Raw genomic sequence first — 18,291 nt, 5'->3', positions numbered from 1 at the left:
AATTATGTGTCACACAATGATACAATTTTGCTAGTGCACTCAGTGTCATATGTAGATTCTGTCTGCAAGATGGGTTGTAAATAGAGTAGTAAAGAAGTAATACGTAAGAACGTCATATCCGAAATCAAAGCTTTACTGCATGAACAGAGAAATTATACGTGATAAATTTTTCTCCTTTCACTACTTTGTGAAGGATGTCAGAGAGAAAACGTTTCGTGAAGGTTTTAAATTATGTGTAAAGTTTGTTGGGAGTTGTTTCGTGCTCTCACATCATATACTGATTGAAAAATGCGCTTGTATTTGTGTGCCATCATTTACACTGCCTCAAGACAAAAGCACAGTTTCTAACTGTACTACTTGTCTTATTAAGTTAAATTTTTAATTTATGACTATAGCTCTTAATGATTAGATTATGATGACATATCGAAATTTTTAAAAATCAGCCCGTAATTACAAGATATATGGAAAATCGATTTTTGCTGCCGCGTTCACGGCAAGACAGCAGCTGGAACATCAAAATGATTTATTTAACAAACATATAAGTGCTCAAATAACATTAAACTGAAAAACTTAAAATTATAAATTTTTCTTATATTGGTGTTGGAAAGCAATTACGTCATCGGAAGTTTGAGGAAAAGTTTTAAAATCCAACAATAGAACAATTGTATTATCTTTTGTTTCGCAACATAACTGCGCTCGTAGACTCACATGTTGACGTCGTTTCATGGCCCTCAGAAGAATAGAGCGAATACTCTGGGTGTTGCATGAAATCCGGGATTACATTAGCTGTAATTTGCTGTTCTGGTATTTATTTTACTGAAGACTTAGGAAGACAATCCACAAAGAATATCAAGAACAATATCACTGAACTTCATTACCTGTGATGGGGTGAGGAGCTGGACCATGTACCAACTTCTAGGCAATGTTTCAGCATAATGTTGTAGGTATAACTGAAGAACAGTACCACTAGGATTACAATTGTTGAACACGCCGTTCTTCCAGGAAATCGAACTCATCATTTAGCACAGGGAATCTTGTCCTCTTTATCGTAAATGAGAGGTGAGAGATATCTAAAAACAACACATTTTGCACATTTACTTTTCAGTCCTAATTGGTGCTATTTAATTTTATCGACATCTAGAGAAAAAATATGCTTCTGTTTCAAATCATCTCTCCCTAATTAATATTCTTTTTACATATGTTACACCTGACATAGGTCAGTTTATGTAGATGAAAGTGTGAACTTATTTCTTTGTTTCAGTTCATTGGCTTTCGGGAGGAACCCATACAGCCACTTCAACAGTGGAATGCCAGTTATGATGATAAGAACGTGAAGACAATACAGTACCCACTTCTCGAGTGGATAAAATCTCCGATCGGGCTTGGCGCTCCGCCGTGATGACCGAGCATCTACGGAGGCGCACTAATCATTAATTCTATATCTCTTAGGGTTCAGAAGTTCGCAGTTTGTTGGGACCACCGTGATAGCACTATTTATACTCTGCATACAACTTTAATGGTTTCCAGATCGTCCACTAATCAATATGACTTAGATCAAACTCTAGCAATGTGGATGCACTTCAGTTGTTGATATCATTTCGTTGCATTTAATGTTTTAAAGTATTTATAGATAGTTGAAAGCTTGCCTTGAAAGCATAATTTGGGGATATCTCCTAAATGTTTGTTTTTCTTAAATGGTTAAGACCTTTTTTAAAAAATATTCTGGTTGCTTTTTTATTGCTAAGCATTCTAGACTCATTCTGAGTTTAATATCTCAAAGAATTTTAACGTACTTTCTTGAAGAGTCTCTTAAATTGTTCTTGTTCTCTTAAGCTGTCAACACGTCTTTTAAGATATGGGCAATTGTAATATTTTCTGAAGCTCCTGACCAGGCTTGTAGTTTACACTCTGTGTTGCTCACCTAAATTTTTAAACTTCATTATTCTATTGTGTAAAAAACCTGAAACGTTTCTTTATTGAAATATTCTGAGTCTTGTTCCGATAAAGTTTTAAACTAAAGGGTGAAAGTTGTTGTCCCAGAGCCTTGCCTAGCTGTTCCACATCCTCTTGGCCTTGTTTCTGAAACTGTTGTTTCAGTTTGATTGGACATGTATTCTAATCAATTTTTGAATGAATAAGTTGGGTTATGTATATCCTGAGGAGGAGGAAGTGCAACAGCGGTTGGAGGAAGGATTAAGGAAAAAAATGTTTAAGTGTAGTTATTTTGAGGCATTTTGTTTAGTATGCATTGTCGTTCTAGGAATTGTTGGGACATGATAAGAGAAGTTCATGCTAATTTTCCGTCCTTTACTTACAGGAGGAGAGATTTGCTGTTTCAGTTTTCATTGTTTATATTTCTGACAGCAGTGATTTGTGTCTTCTGTTTTAGGGAATGTAAACTTTTGTATATATATATATATATATATATATATATATATATATATATATATATATATATATATATATGGATAACCGTTTAGGATAGGGAAAGCTAGTGCAATATTCTGAGCACAACTTACAGCCAGGTACAGGCTGGGTTGCAGTGTGCTATGCATGCCAATAGGGCCATCAAATTGCTGAAAGAGTGTACATAGCAGTTTTGGATGTCGAAAATCACCAGCAGAAGGAGCCCACTGGCCAACCTTAGCATGTTATGAGTAGGTGACGCGAAGCAGCACTTATGGCAAAACAGAGGGGCACAGCTGTGTGTAAATATGTGCGGGTTTCTAACGATATTGATTCAAGTGTGGCAGCTCTCCTGGACAACGGGGCGTGTCACGCCACCAGCTACATGCAGCAGCAGATGGGGCGCCAGCGTTCCAGTCCGCAGCGGGTCGCTGGTTCGACCCTCTGAGGCTGATGTGGGGTCCATAGCCAGCCAGTGGCGGGCAACTCCATGACACGCTACTGCAGGCAGCCGTCCTAGCTTCCAACACACGCTAGAGGCATCCTAAGGCGAGGGCCACAGATTCGGTTGCCTGATTACGGGGGCTTGTTGTCGCCGTGATCTTAGCCATGTCGGCGAGAAGCACATAGCTGGCCGCCTGTGGCTCACACCGAATGGCGCTAAGTTGGCAGGGACGCAGACGGGTGAGTTGACTGCTGGCATCCTGACAATGCCACAATTCCACTGGCGTAAAAGTCCGACACACAGTGCGTGCGTGGGTCGCTGAGGCAGCCATCCCGCGCCAAGCCATCTTGCAGACAGCGAAGTGGTGTCTTCAGCATTGTGGGACCCAGTGATGCAGATTAAGGGGAACACGGCCCTGTAGTAGGAAGCAATAAATCACTTGGGAAGCTAGGATGAGTCTTTATACGGTGCCTTCAACCTCTTTCCGTTACATTTGTTCAGACTGATTAATTTGGTGGCAGAAATTGCCACTACAGAACTTAGCATAGACATTTTTTATTGCCCTGTAGCATGACTGTAGGTGGCCTGAAGCGGATGGGAGTGCTGTTGTACATAGTTATAAAAGTAGTTAGTGGAACAAATATAAAATGTTTATGTAAATAATTTACTGATGTCTAATATGGCTTGATATGCAGTTACAGGAATTAAAGAGGCCCTGTTTAAGTTTGGATTGCACATAAATATATGAATCTTTATATTTAATGTGTACTATCTACGCTAATGTCATGTTATCTGGAATATTTGAAATAAGGTAGTAAACTCATGGAAGCTTTTATTGATAACTATACGGTACGTAGCTGTGTATGTAGTATGTGTGCCTTACACAGAGACTAAGTAAAGGCTAATGATAACAGTGTTAAAGTGTTTATATAAGTTACTGTTAATCATTGTGTCTGCTTCTGTAGCAATATGAAACAGAGAGAGATTAGAGGAAGAGAGAGATGGTGTCTGGAAACAAAGATGGCAGCTAAGGAAATATGCAGGCTCACGGGTGATCCATTAGAGTCACAGACACAGTGACCAGAAAGTAGCCGCAGTCAGTATTCTTGCAGAGATTACAGAGAATCTCTGACATGCAGAAGTGTATATCATTACATGGAAAGCACATTCCCGATGGTCGTGACATATATATTCAACACTTGAGAGTGTGATGTTCAGCCAGATCATAAGGTACTTAAATGTATTATGGATGTAGCTTGCACGAAACTTATACTTTAAGCAGGTAGACGGGTGTCCACCTGCGTTACTGAATCAGAATATAAATTAATGTTTGTTACTCCTTATTATCTACACTTCATTCACCGCAAAAGTAGCTGAAGAAACATTTAATTGAACAGGTTCCTAAGACCTGTGCACAGTAAGCTATAAGGCATTACTACTTTCTGACCCGAGTATTGAGTCCTTTGTTGTAGAGCTAAAGTTTACCCCTTTATTACAACTTTTTTCTTGTTTGGAAGTATATTAGGATATCGTGATGGAAGTTGGAATATCCTTTAATGGTATAATCTAAAGCATGCTCCACTTCTTCTAAACTCGTAAAGGGGGATGTGATGAAAGGTGAGTGTTTGTTGGCTCTTTTATTTTCTTACCACTTACATTACCATTTTGAAGAAATATAATACTTATTTTAGAACTGTCTGTGAGACATTGGCTTAACCAGTTCTAATATGTGTCGATTAAGATACTCAAGCATACCGTTTGCTTAACTGATGCGTTGGAATTTAGATTCCAGTGAGACAGTTAGCCATCAGGCAATATTGTGTTATGGTGGTTGAGAACATTATGTGCTGCCAAGATATATAAAGAAAAGAAGGTATACCATTATGGCTCCTAGGGAGTAGAAAATTCCCAGATGCCCTTGCTCACTGCGATGTAACGACTCTCGTGGCTGTGCATTTGGCAGGACACGGAAGTCGTCGTGTGTGACCAAGGAAAATAACTCGTTTTGTGTCTATCATAAGCGGGGTACTGCTGTACAGTGCACTGGTATTGCTCGAAATATTTTTCCCAGAGATAAGACTTGCAACATGAATGGGGAGTTCGATGCAGACATGTGATCAAAGTGAATATGAATACTGCATGTGTGTGTTCAGTTCATTTTCTGTCTGAAGTTTATGAACAATATTTGAGATATGGACTTCTAGGGTTACCTTCAAGAAAGAAGCTGCTACCCTCAACAATCCGCAACATAAACATTCTAAACCGCTTCTGGTGTTGTAATCATGTACGTCATTGTTCCTCTTCAACTGCAGTGTATTATTGACAACAAACTTCATGAGAATATAAATAAACTGTGAGGCCGAGATGCACGCAGAAGGATATCACTCAGAATAGTTATATCTCGAAAGTTACATTAAACTAGTGTAAGACACATAAAATTAATGTTTTTTCGTGTGGTACTGGGTTCCTCTATGACAGTAAATCACTTGCTGTATTGTGTAGCGAAGAAATAAATTATAGTGCTCAGGGTTGTTGCATTTGCTACTGTATACTATATCTTGAGTGCTCGTGGAATTAGCGGATATTTTTTGTCATTCGCAGGATGAGTTATCTGTTTCAGTGCTACTGAGGTATTTTATCTGCAACTTTCGTGTCCTTATCTAAGGCCTTAATGATAAAAATATATCTGACAGTGGCTGCCTAGCTCGGTTGATTTGATATGTTCAGGTAGAGATCGAAAGTTGTCGACTACTCCAAATGTTATATTTAAATTTTATCGAAGAATGTTGTAGCAGCGATTTCTGTCACTCATTCTTCTAGCTTTTGTTTACTCTTTATTTGATTGATAATGAGAAATTAATATTGTAATAAAAGCAAATTCATTCCTTGGAGATCTGGAAGTCGTGCACAACATCGCGAAGCTATAACTACGAAAAAAACGAGCTTTCACGACTTTAGAAACCGTGTCACCGAAAATAAAGAAAGACAATCAGACCATAGCTAATGATCCCCTTCATAAGCTCATTGAAATAATACACAAAGATTTAGAAATTAAGGAACGGAGGGCTGGATTGAACTTTTAATAAAACTACATGCACAGAAAGCAGCTTCAAAGAGATGTGATGTAGTCTTATGAAGTCAAACAAATGTTCTTCACCGTCTTCTTTCGTTAAAGCGGACAAAAAGGTCATCTGACACGAAAGAAGAAACCAAATTACATAGAAGTGTGAGCAGTGTGTTGCCAGAATGTTTTACATCGCAGCAAATACGATGTTTGTTGAACGAAAGCAAAAGGGTGAACTGGAATTCAGAGGACATTGCGCATGCACTGACTTCTAGAGCTCAACCGCCAAAACCATATGTTTACTTGTGAAAGCGAAAAATTTCATTGCTGTGCAGAGCAGCACTTCAAAAATGGACGAAAGAATTTAAGTAGAGACCAGGTACTCTCAAATATATCTTATGTGAATTGAAGGCTAAATCAAACAAGTTTACTACCAGAGGGAGACTGGAAGTTTTGACATTTGAGGAAATGAATGTTCATTTTCGTGTGTGTTACGATTCGTCGGAGGGCTTAGTAGTAGTTGGTCCACATTCCAACGTCCACGTTTGCGTATTCCGTGGATTGTGTAAGCTGTGGAATCAAACAGTTTATTATAACTTCAGTACAATTGTTACCAGTATTTTGCTTCATAGTATCATTAAGGGACTTGAGAAATCGGGAATAAATATTGTAGATGTAGCATATGATACGAATGGAAAAATATAAAAGTTTGCAAGGAATTGTGTGTCGATGCAAATAAAATATATATTGTAAATCCAGCGGACGATGCCAGAAATGCATGGGTTCCTTTAGTGTATCACATCCGTTAAATTACTGAGGAACAATTTCATTACGTTATCTAATGGGTCCTAAATAACTGAGGAAGCTACATACGATTTTTTTAAAAATAGAAAAGTGATCTAACGATAACGCACCGCATTACAGAAGAACATTTATATGTTTCTGGACCAGCGCACGCCTATTTTCACGACGAACACCATAGGCTTTGGCGTAAGTTCTTCACAAAGACATTGAAGTAAAGTTTTGCGAACTCGTTAACGACGTCTTTGAAGTATCCAACTCTAGAGTTCCAAAAGATGAATGTTGGTGCTAATTTAGAATGAATCTCATAATTCAGGAAAATACGCTAAAGGGGTTTCTAGACATTTGTTTGACAGTGCGAGATGGTGATACTGACAAATTTTCACCTTTTCAAGTTTTCATGACGTCAATAAAACCTGTCTCTGACCTTTTCGAAATCCTGAAAACTATGAAAGTAAGCAGCCCATTAACTTCAAAATCCAGATTGCTTGGAGAACTTATTTTTCTACGTTAGAAAGATTATGAACATTTTATAATACACCTACTCCATTTGAACTCAGGAATATATTGCGGCTCCTCAAACTGACGGGAAACGCAAGTGATATTTCTTTCTCTGGAAGTACCCCCGTTACAGAAAAATGAAATGCAGAATCATCTTAGTGTGACGTTGACTCAGATGCTGCACCCCTAAGTTTCATTACCAGTGAGCTCTGTGTTGTTGATTAATCGCCAGTACAGTAAAAGTAATCGCAGAAGCTGAGAGTCTCGAAGAAAATTTATTAACGGATGTTGTAACAACGTGCCAAGTTCTTCCAGATGCGGTGAAATACATTGCATGTTATACTGCCTTTAACTACTAAAACATTGATTAATTGTAGGATTTTCCAGCAGCACGAAAGGAGGTATTTGAAGAAGAATTGAAGAGTTTGTTGCTTTTGGTGGAAATGGATTGTGCAATGTAAAAGCTCTGTCCTCTATTTGGAAACAAACGTTTTCTGAAATTCATTACACAGTTATTGCTTTTTATGGAACAAAAAGAACGTGTATAAGCATTAGGTATCTGAGTGAAGAAGTAAAGTTGTAAGCTATGAAGAAATGTGCCATAAGGAGGAAGCAGCTATGAATTGCATCTTCAGCTGGTAAACAATAATAGATACCCGGAACAGGCTACACTTAAACTAGTTTCTTCGGCAATTTTTCATCTTAATTATCATTTACTTAGTCCTAACGTATAATGCATGTGTCATGCCACTTGATTTGATTTGTCCAACTGTGTACTGAACGAAACCGAACGTAAAACGAATGGGTATCACGTCACGGCGTCTGTGGTGCCACTCGTTAGCTGTTTAATCACACTGCCGTTCTGCGATTTGCTGCCATACCTTGATGTCAGGGGCTCCAGCCAACAGAGTAGGAATGGTCCCCCTGATGTGCTTCCTTGTTAGAAGGAATTCAACCATTAGATTCATTATACAGGTCCTTTTAGTGTAAGACATGTGTGTTTCTATAGTTATAGTTCAGGAATAAAACTGTTCTCACGGTATTACTTATGTTTAATGCGGAGCCATCATCTTGAACAGTCCACATGACATGCAAAACGACTGGTAAGGTCATTCCAATTTATATACAGTGCTGAAATACGCTCTACAGTTTGAGATTAGTCTGGGTATCCAACACTATCAATGTGCACACCTACATACTTTGCCGTATTCATACGCAGTGGAGGAGCCTTCAAGACCTTGTGAACTATCAGGTATTTGGAGACTGACTGCTACATTATTGTAACTTCATTTCTTCCTGTTACATTTCCAGTTCTACCATCTTAAGGATACAAAAAGCACAAGGTTTGTTTTGTATGGATGAAATGGATTATATTTCCATTAATAGAAGCATTGTTTTGTAAAGAGTGATGTAGGGAGAATTTTAAATATCAGATTGTAATTCGCGCCCATGCATAAAAGGTATAATACACATATTATCAACGGAAAGAATTGCACAGTGATTCACCGGAAAGATCATTCCTGCTCTACTTAAAAGTGCTACAGATAGCGAGCCATCTTATTGTGGTCATGATACAAGTGAAGGCTGATTAATTCTGATGATTGAGTTTGTACACATTGAGCCATGATTGAAGGCTGACTAGAGAATTAAATACAATGTCTTTACATGCTAGCTAATTTTTCAGGAAGTGAATAAGGTAGGATGTTGTATGCTGCTTTGCGCTTGTGTTATTTGTGGTAGCATCATGTCACGTTCGAGATATTTTAGAACACTACTAATTGATTTGTCATGTAAATAACTACTGTAGTCTCTTTTAACTGATGAATACATGATAGGGGGAAGTGTCCCATAGCATAGCACGTTTCTATAAGTGAGAAGTTAACGCATGTTAGCACAACTTGTTGTTTCACAAAGCTATTCACACATGTATTCTGTGTTCTTTAGAAGAATACAGACGCTTTTCATCTCTTTTCGCTAATTTATACGTATTAAACTGCTAGATGGCTACTTTAGAGCTATATATTGAAGTCTGAGAGAGCGTTAGAAAAATTTTCATAAATGTAACATATTTCACTTTGCGTATCACGAATTATGATAATGTTTGAAACTTTAAACACTACTGGCGAATGGCTGCCTGGGAGTGAAAGGACTGTGCCAAATAAGGTTCAAATGGTTCAAATGGCTCTGAGCACTATGGGACTTATCTTCTGAGGTCATCAGTCCCCTAGAACGTAGAACTACTTAAACCTAACTAACCTAAAGACATCACTCACATCCATGACCGAGGGCCAAATAAGGGATGGATATCATTCGTAACAAGGGTTATATTAACAAACGTCAGAAAAAGACTTTTATGGATTATGCCAAAAGAACCTTGACGTATTACATAGAATTATTTAAGAACAATTACTTATAATACATCAACAATGTTACCAAATATATAAGTGAGATCAAATAACAGAAGTTTATAGTATAAATTCAAATACTTTCTCTCAAATCTCCAAAAGTCATTCATGAGGACAACAAGTACGAAAATATAATTTAGAAAAACATTATTCTCTTTCCAAAAATATACAAATCTTGTGTTCCAATCGTTATTGTTGGCGTATCTACAGCAATACATAATAATCTCTTTTAAGGATCCAAGTAAAAGTCATTCAATAGCTAGGCCACAACCATATCTAGAATGTGTTTCACTAAAATACAACAAATAATTCGGGTCTACCTAAACGAAATTCATTAAGAGTAAACAAAATACAATGAGTGATGCTTGATATGAAACTACCACTTGTCAGGAAATGTGGTCTGGAGGAATGGACGGAAATTACTTTGGGCAGGCATGATAAGCTGCTTACCACACTCCTCCTTTTCTAACACGCCCCAAGGCACGAACATAGAATGATAGCCTGATGCACTGAGAAGTAATCATTAAGTAAAACAAGTAAAACTTAAGTAATCAGATTACACACTGGCAGCACAAACTAAACATTTGTGCAAAGTCGCTAAAGATAATTAGGTAACTGGCCAAGGCAACCACCTACACTTACACTTTATAGAAGGATGATGAGTGGCCAACTGAGATACAGCTTCAAAGCACGCCACGAGCTGTAGACGGTAAATTCCTAACCGTCTCACGGGAAGGAAAAATTAGCTGGAAGGAAAACATAAACGGTTGGCTGATGCACCTCACCTATCTAAAGACAAGCTCGGCTTAGGATTATAACCTATCAAAATACAACCAACAAGAATTGCCCTGGTGAGGCACATATGCATGCGGAATACAAACAGCTATAAGTCAATTTGTCGATTTAATAAACAAAGTACCAGACAAGAAAAATATTTTGAACGTCATAATTAATGACACTGAACATAAAAAAATTTGGAAAACCCTAGTAATTCAAAACGCACAATCACGTTATAACTCTAGGGCAGTTACACAGCTGAAATTATTATAGCATGTTTTCACTAGAGTGACACGCTCCCAAAATCGCCTGACCAGACACAGGGACAGGGAATAACAACAACAGGAGGCTGAACCGAGTCCGTTATAGAAGCAGCAGGGTACAAACCCATCAGTTTATAAGAACGCCGCGTGATCTCGGCACCGAAGGAACGAACTAAAACTAGCTCACTGGGCGTACAAAGCCACTATGTGATGGCAAACAATGGAAGGCCATGGAGTCGCTGGGAGATGTCTTGATGACGACCACCCACTGCTAGCCTGGTGGACCAAACAGCCAGTATATTGCCCCACAGAACTGCCCTGTCCACTCTGGTTCGCGGACTGCCTCTCCCGAAAAACGGCCAGAACGTCACTGGCGGCAAACGTGCCACGCCTACATCACGCCAAAGATTCTGTTCCAACAGATGTGGCGCGAGCTGTCGATGCGCAGCGTTTCAAGAGACATACAAGCACACCTTTGAAATCTTTTAGCAGTGTGGTCTGGACTGTTATCACAGAAATTTTGAGGGCAGCAGGATTATAAAACTGGAAGTTATTTAAGACTATAGTTATGAGTCGAAGCGGGGGGTCAGTGGATGAGAAGGGAGTGTGATAGGTTTATTTACTATCAGCGATGTCAATCAGTATGTACAATGACCAAGCAATAAAGAAAACTGAGGATACATTTGAAAAAGGAATTGAAGTTGAGGGACAAGAATGATGGCCAAAGTAGTAAGGATAATTAGGCAGACAGGCAATAACAGGGAAAGTGGGGCTGAAGCAAAATTTATTAATACGTAATATAAATTTAAGCGGTAGGATGGCTTTTTAGAAAGCATTTGTTTGGGGTGTAGCCTCGTACGGAAATGAAACGTGAAATGTCAGTAGTTCATACAGAAAGTAAATAGAAGCTTTTGAAAAGTGGTGCTACAGAAGAATATTGCAGATTAGGTGCATAGATCAGAAAACAAATTACGAGTTATTCAATCGAAACGGACTGAAAAGAAATATGTGGCACAACTTGGCAAGATGAAGGGATTGGTTAATACGACACATCCTAAGGCCTGAGGAAACAGGCGGTTTGGTAAAGTAGGTAAGTGGGGAGTAACAATCGTAGAGACGGACCAGTGTATGAGCATAGTAAGTTGGTTAAAATTAATGCGAGTTGTAGTAGTTATTCAGTAATGAAAAGGGTTGCGCAAGTTGAGATGGAGAGCGAGAGTTGTGTCGAACCAGCCTGCGAACTGGGAAATGAAGTACCAAAATGTAGTTTTATATAGCTTGGTACATTTAGCAGTTTTCATCATAATTTTTTTTACTTTCTTTGAAGATTGCATGAGCTTTTCTCTAACGGATACTACTAGAATGCCTTATGCACGAAAGCTGAAAGGCGGAAGAAATATATAGAGGTCCAACATGAGGAAAACAAACTTGAAAACCATGTTATAGAAAAAGAAGTGCAAGTGAGTGAAGACGACAGAAATGATACTGCAGAAAGAAAGAAAAGTGATAGACGCAGTCGAAACGAGCCCTGTAAGTAAACGACGTGCTTTCAGAATTATTTAGATCCTTTGGGAACCAGGCATGACAGACTATTCCACCTGCTGCACAAGATATCTCAGAGAGGTGTACTTCCCCAGACGAAATGCCAGCTGACATCAAGATAAACGTATAATTTTCAATTCTAAGAAATAAAGTGTGTCTAGGTATAAAAACTTTCCGTATAAGTGTATCGTAGTTGCAGATGTCTGTAAAGACTTCTTGTCTCCTATTATACAGCACGAGTGATCTGCCCTGGCTTTGTTCAGGTAGTTCTTTGTGTCTACAGCCAGAAAACTTATCAGGCAAAGCGGTAATAGACAGTACAAAAATCTCTTTCTCGTGAACCTTTCTCGCTGTTAGTTCATACCACATCTGAAGGGTTACATTGATTCATCAGACTGGAAATTTATAAAGCTCTATTTAATTTGGTTCTGATATCGCTTATGGTATATGTATACCACGTTAACACTTGCTCTCAAATTATTATTGGTTGAAACATAGTTCTATAAACAACTCGCACAGGAGTCATACAGGCTTAAACCTCTCAAGTTAATGATCCATTAGCGTTAATGACTCATTACTGGCGATCATGAAATTACATTTCGATCGTTATACCATCAGCAAAATTGGAATTGTCACGTTGTGCCAGAGCACTGGGTCATAACTCAGTAGTGACGGCTGTTCGCTTACACGCAGGTAGCTCGCAGAATAATGAACAGTCCACACACCTCTGTTTCTCAAATGAGTGGTCATAGCTTCGAAAGTGCCGTGAGACCATTATATCTTTTATTTCAAATCTTTGGTTTGGTTCCCATCATCAGTGCCAACAAACATTCTCCATCTTCTCTCTACAGAATTTCGGTAAAGAGAGTCATAGGCTACGTCATATGTTTGATGTGGCTCATCTGTATCAGTGGCTCTGGTCTTTACTGCAGTTATTTAGTAATGCATCAAATCATAATGAATCCACTGTCCCCTATGACAGTGCGCTTTGTATTTGTCTCATTTGTTTCACTATCTGTTTCGGAACCAGCTACAATTCTATGCAGATCTCTGTCTACCGGACATCATATCGTTAGTAGCATAATGGAACTGTTGCAGCAGGTAGATGTGTTGCTCGCTGTGCGAGATCACACTTACAAAATGGAAATATATCGCAAAACGCGCCAAAGAGCAATTTTACTTCTCATTACAGTGCTTGTGTGCATTGTCATACCACAGAGCATTCTAGCAACCTGTTTCTTCAGACATGATCCAATAAACCTCATCTGTATATGCCTACAAGTCTTGATCATGATCTGGCGAGTTCAGTTCTTCGCCGTTGTGCTGGTACTCCGACACAGGATGGGCGTCGTCTGTGGGCAGCTGCTGAGGAGCACCCGGCCGCCGGCGGGCAGCGAGGCTGAGCTGGAGGAGCTGGCGACGCGTGCAGGACAGCCGGGGGCGGCGGGGGCGGTGGAGGCGGAGGTGCGGCGGCTGCAGCGCGCCAGGATGGCCCTCCACCGCTGCTCCCGCCTTTGCAGTCTCCACTTCGGACCCGCACTGTTGCTGTCCGTCTTGGCAGATTTCATCGTTATGACTTGCACTGCCTATTGGTTAATAGTCATGGCACAAGAAAGAGACAAGAGTACGGAAACACTCGTGAGTCTATTTGGACTTACTAACATATTGTGTCGCCAGCTGGCGGTGTGCTGGGTGTGTTCCTCTGCGGCTGACCGCGCCGACAGAGCAGCTCTGTTGCTGTCGAGGCTGCAGCCGCTCCTTCGCCCTGGGCCAGCAGTCGATGTTCTGCAACTGCCAGTGGAGACACTACGAGTTTCTGCCATGGGGTTCTGTGACATCGACCTTCGTGTCTTCACAGCCATTATTAGTGCTGCTGTCACTTATCTCGTGATACTTGTACAATTTCATAAGTGAAGCACTTCGTATGATCTTTGCTAGGGCGTATCTCCTTCTAATTGTGCAGTGTACGGGTGCTGTCATAGGAGGAAACGTCTTTCAGTTAGTGACATATTACTTAATAGCTGCATTGTAAGTATAGGTTATTCTTCAACTACTCATTGTGTTTGTATTATCCAGAGGATTGATAGACATGTCCTTCCAAACAAACAAATTGCAGTAAAAGAGTTGCAAGCTGTTTTCAGTAAATGTGTGTATTTATTTAGTTACTTCCTGCAGCGTGCATGATAAATGGGGCTCTAGCCTGCTTCCTTTATGTCATGTGAGGTAGGTACTATAATGGACCCTCCTGCATCAAATTAAGTTACTGGTGTATGCCCTGAGGGTGTATAAGAGCTCAAGCATAAGCTGCCATCTTAATTTGATCTTTCTGCCACGTGTTAGTTAGTTTTGAAAATTACTTTACTACGGTGCGCATGAGACAGCCGATACCAGGTTGGCGTCTACAACACAGACATATCATATAGGACATCTGCTGGTTTTCCATGAGATTCAACCACCGGGAGAACCATGTCAGTAGTGTTTTATGGCACTAACACACTTCATTATATGCAAGAAGTTGTGTGAAGTTACATTCTTTTCTGTGATCACCTGTGCTAAAGGAAAATGACATATCATGAAAATTATTGATCTGCCAACAAATTGGAAATATTCGGTACAGCGTATAATGCACAACTCACACGTATCTGGATGGCAAGTAAGTAGTAACCACACTGTACACTGACAATGCTACATAAACAAAAGTAGCCAATTACGCGCATTCAGAAATTTTTTACACTTCATGCCCATGAAATAGTGGGAAACACTCATCTGCTGACGAGCCTAAGCCAAATGAAAGTGAAAAACTGTTCTGTGCACTCACTTATTCCAATACAAGCAGATCACCATATTGTTCCAGAACCAGCTCAAGGAATTATTTCGAATCTATGAACCGAACCTAACAACTAAATCCGATTGCGAAAAAGTTCAAATGTCTCTGTTTACATATTTAATTAATATTACGTGTTAGAGGCCACAGAAGACGCTTTTGTATTGAATGAAGAGGAATGTAAATACTTCTGTTTTAAAGTTTTTTTAGGCCCAGAGTTGTGTTGTTGCTATGGTCTTCAGTCTGAAGACTGCTTTGATGCAGCCCTCCACGCTACTGTATCCCTTGCAAGCCTGATCATCTCCTACTAACTACTACAACCTACATCCTATTGAATCTGTTTTCAGCATTTCTCTCCTGATCTATTTTTACCTCCACTTATCCCCACACTTTCCTCCAATACCAAACTGGAAATTGCATAGCGCTTATAGAACGTGATCAGTTCACCGATCTTTTAATTTAGGACGGATGTGTCACAAAGTTATTCTCTTGCGAATTCATTTCAGTAAGCCACTCATTTCTTATGTGATCTATCAACGTGGTATTCGACATTCTTCTGGTAGCACCATATTTCAGAAGTACACTCCTGGAAATTGAAATAAGAACACCGTGAATTCATTGTCCCAGGAAGGGGAAACTTTATTGACACATTCCTGGGGTCAGATACATCACATGATCACACTGACAGAACCACAGGCACATAGACACAGGCAACAGAGCATGCACAATGTCGGCACTAGTACAGTGTATATCCACCTTTCGCAGCAGTGCAGGCTGCTATTCTCCCATGGAGACGATTGTAGAGATGCTGGATGTAGTCCTGTGGAACGGCTTGCCATGCCATTTCCACCTGGCGCCTCAGTTGGACCAGCGTTCGTGCTGGACGTGCAGACCGCGTGAGACGACGCTTCATCCAGTCCCAAACATGCTCAATGGGGGACAGATCCGGAGATCTTGCTGGCCAGGGTAGTTGACTTACACCTTCTAGAGCACGTTGGGTGGCTCGGGATACATGCGGACGTGCATTGTCCTGTTGGAACAGCAAGTTCCCTTGCCGGTCTCGGAATGGTAGAACGATGGGTTCGATGACGGTTTGGATGTACCGTGCACTATTCAGTGTCCCCTCGACGATCACCAGTGGTGTACGGCCAGTGTAGGCGATCGCTCCCCACACCATGATGCCGGGTGTTGGCCCTGTGTGCCTCGGTCGTATGCAGTCCTGATTGTGGCGCTCACCTGCACGGCGCCAAACACGCATACGACCATCATTGGCACCAAGGCAGAAGCGACTCTCATCGCTGAAGACGACACGTCTCCATTCGTCCCTCCATTCACGCCTGTCACGACACCACTGGAGGCCGGCTGCACGATGTTGGGGCGTGAGCGGAAGACGGCCTAACGGTGTGCGGGACCGTAGCCCAGCTTCATGGAGACGGTTGCGAATGGTCCTCGCCGATACCCCAGGAGCAACAGTGTCCCTAATTTGCTGGGAAGTGGCGGTGCGGTCCCCTACGACACTGCGTAGGATCCTACGGTCTTGGCGTGCATCCGTGCGTCGCTGCGGTCCGGTCCCAGGTCGACGGGCACGTGCACCTTCCGCCGACCACTGGCGACAACATCGATGTACTGTGGAGACCTCACGCCCCACGTGTTGAGCAATTTGGCGGTACGTCCACCCGGCCTCCCGCATGCCCACTATACGCCCTCGCTCAAAGTCCGTCAACTGCACATACGGTTCACGTCCACGCTGTCGCGGCATGCTAGCAGTGTTAAAGACTGCGATGGAGGTCCGTATGTCACGGCAAACTGGCTGACACTGACGGCGGCGGTGCACAAATGCTGCGCAGCTAGCGCCATTCGACGGCCAACACTGCGGTTCCTGGTGTGTCCGCTGTGCCGTGCGTGTGATCATTGCTTGTACAGCCCTCTCGCAGTGTCCGGAGCAAGTATGGTGGGTCTGACACACCGGTGTCAATGTGTTCTTTTTTCCATTTCCAGGAGTGTATATATTCTTTTTTTGTTCGAACTTCTTATCGTCCCGTTTTGATTCCACACAAAACTACACTCCAGTCAAACTCTCTCGAAAAGACTTCCTACTACTTAAATTTACATTCAATGTCAACCAGTTTCCCCTCTTCACAAACGTTTTACTTCCCCTTACCAATTTATATTTTTATCTACTCTCTGCTTCGACTATCGTAACTTATTTTGCTGGCTAATGAGGAAAACTACCTACTAATTGTAGCATCTAATTTTCCTAGTCTAATTATGTCAGCATTGCCTCATTTGGTTCGACTACATTCCATTACCCTCGCTTTGCAACAGTTGATGTTCATCTTACAACCTCCTTTCAGGACACCGTCCATTCCATTCAAATGCTCTTTCAAGGCCTTTGCTGTCTCTTACCAAATGGCAATGGCGTTGGAAAACGTCAAACTTTCTTCTTCCTCTTGAACTTAAATGCAGTTACAATGCCCACAGTACAGCTTGTTCGGTGTGCAGATTGAATAATAATTGGGATAGGTAAAATCCTGCCTCATTCTCGGTCACCTACTTTTTTTTTTCAAGCCATTAGACTCTTATAACAGCCGTCTGGTTTCTGCAAATCTCCAATATCAAACTTCGTTTCCTGCACTTTACACCCGCTACATTCAGAATTCCGAAGAGTGTATTTCAGTCAACATTTTCAGAACCTACCTCTAAGTCTACAAATGCTGAAAATCTAGATTTACTATTCCTTAGCCCATTTTCTAAGATGATCCATTCGGTCAGCATTTCCTATGGTGTTACTACAATTCTCCAAAAACTCAAACTGATCATCCCCAAGGTCGGCTTTAACCACTCTTTCCATTTGTCGGGAAATAATTCGTGTCAATGTTATCCAATCATGGTTTTTAAACTGATAGTCTGGTAATATCCACGCCTCTCTGTATTAGCTTTCTTTATAAATGGAGTTATTAAACTCTTTTGGAAATCTGAGGGTATTTCGCCTTTCTCGTACATCTTTAATATCAGGTGGACTAGGTTTGACACCCTGGCTCTACCTAGGTTATTAGTAGCTCGAAGGGAATATCGTCTACTCAAGGGGCCTTGTTTCGAATTAGGTTTTCCAGAGCTCTGTCGAATTCTGCCTGAAGTATTACACCTCACATCGCATCTTCATTTGACTTCTTCATTTCTGTCTATGACAATACCATCTAGTTAACTTCCATTGTAGAGTCGCTCTATATATGCCTTCCACCTTTCAGCTTTACCTTCTTTGT

General features: G+C 40.8%; 1 protein-coding gene across 1 annotated transcript; it reads left to right on the top strand.

Annotated features, from left to right (window-relative positions):
• Positions 1 to 13,545: 13,545 nt before the first annotated feature.
• Positions 13,546 to 14,118, top strand: LOC124609130 (gustatory receptor 23a-like). The gene has a single exon (XM_047140050.1). It carries the CDS (start codon positions 13,546 to 13,548, stop codon positions 14,116 to 14,118), a length of 573 nt encoding a protein of 190 aa, XP_046996006.1.
• The last annotated feature ends 4,173 nt before the right edge of the window (positions 14,119 to 18,291 follow it).

This window comes from Schistocerca americana, chromosome 1 (genome assembly GCF_021461395.2).
Source record: "Schistocerca americana isolate TAMUIC-IGC-003095 chromosome 1, iqSchAmer2.1, whole genome shotgun sequence".
Classification (NCBI taxonomy): domain Eukaryota; kingdom Metazoa; phylum Arthropoda; class Insecta; order Orthoptera; family Acrididae; genus Schistocerca; species Schistocerca americana.
The sequence above is the reverse complement of the archived record's forward strand: the minus strand, read 5'-3'. Positions and strand labels throughout refer to the sequence as shown.

Excerpts from the sequence above, each read along its gene's own strand:
- LOC124609130 (XM_047140050.1), top strand. The coding sequence starts at position 13,546 with ATGGGCGTCGTCTGTGGGCAGCTGCTGAGGAGCACCCGGCCGCCGGCG.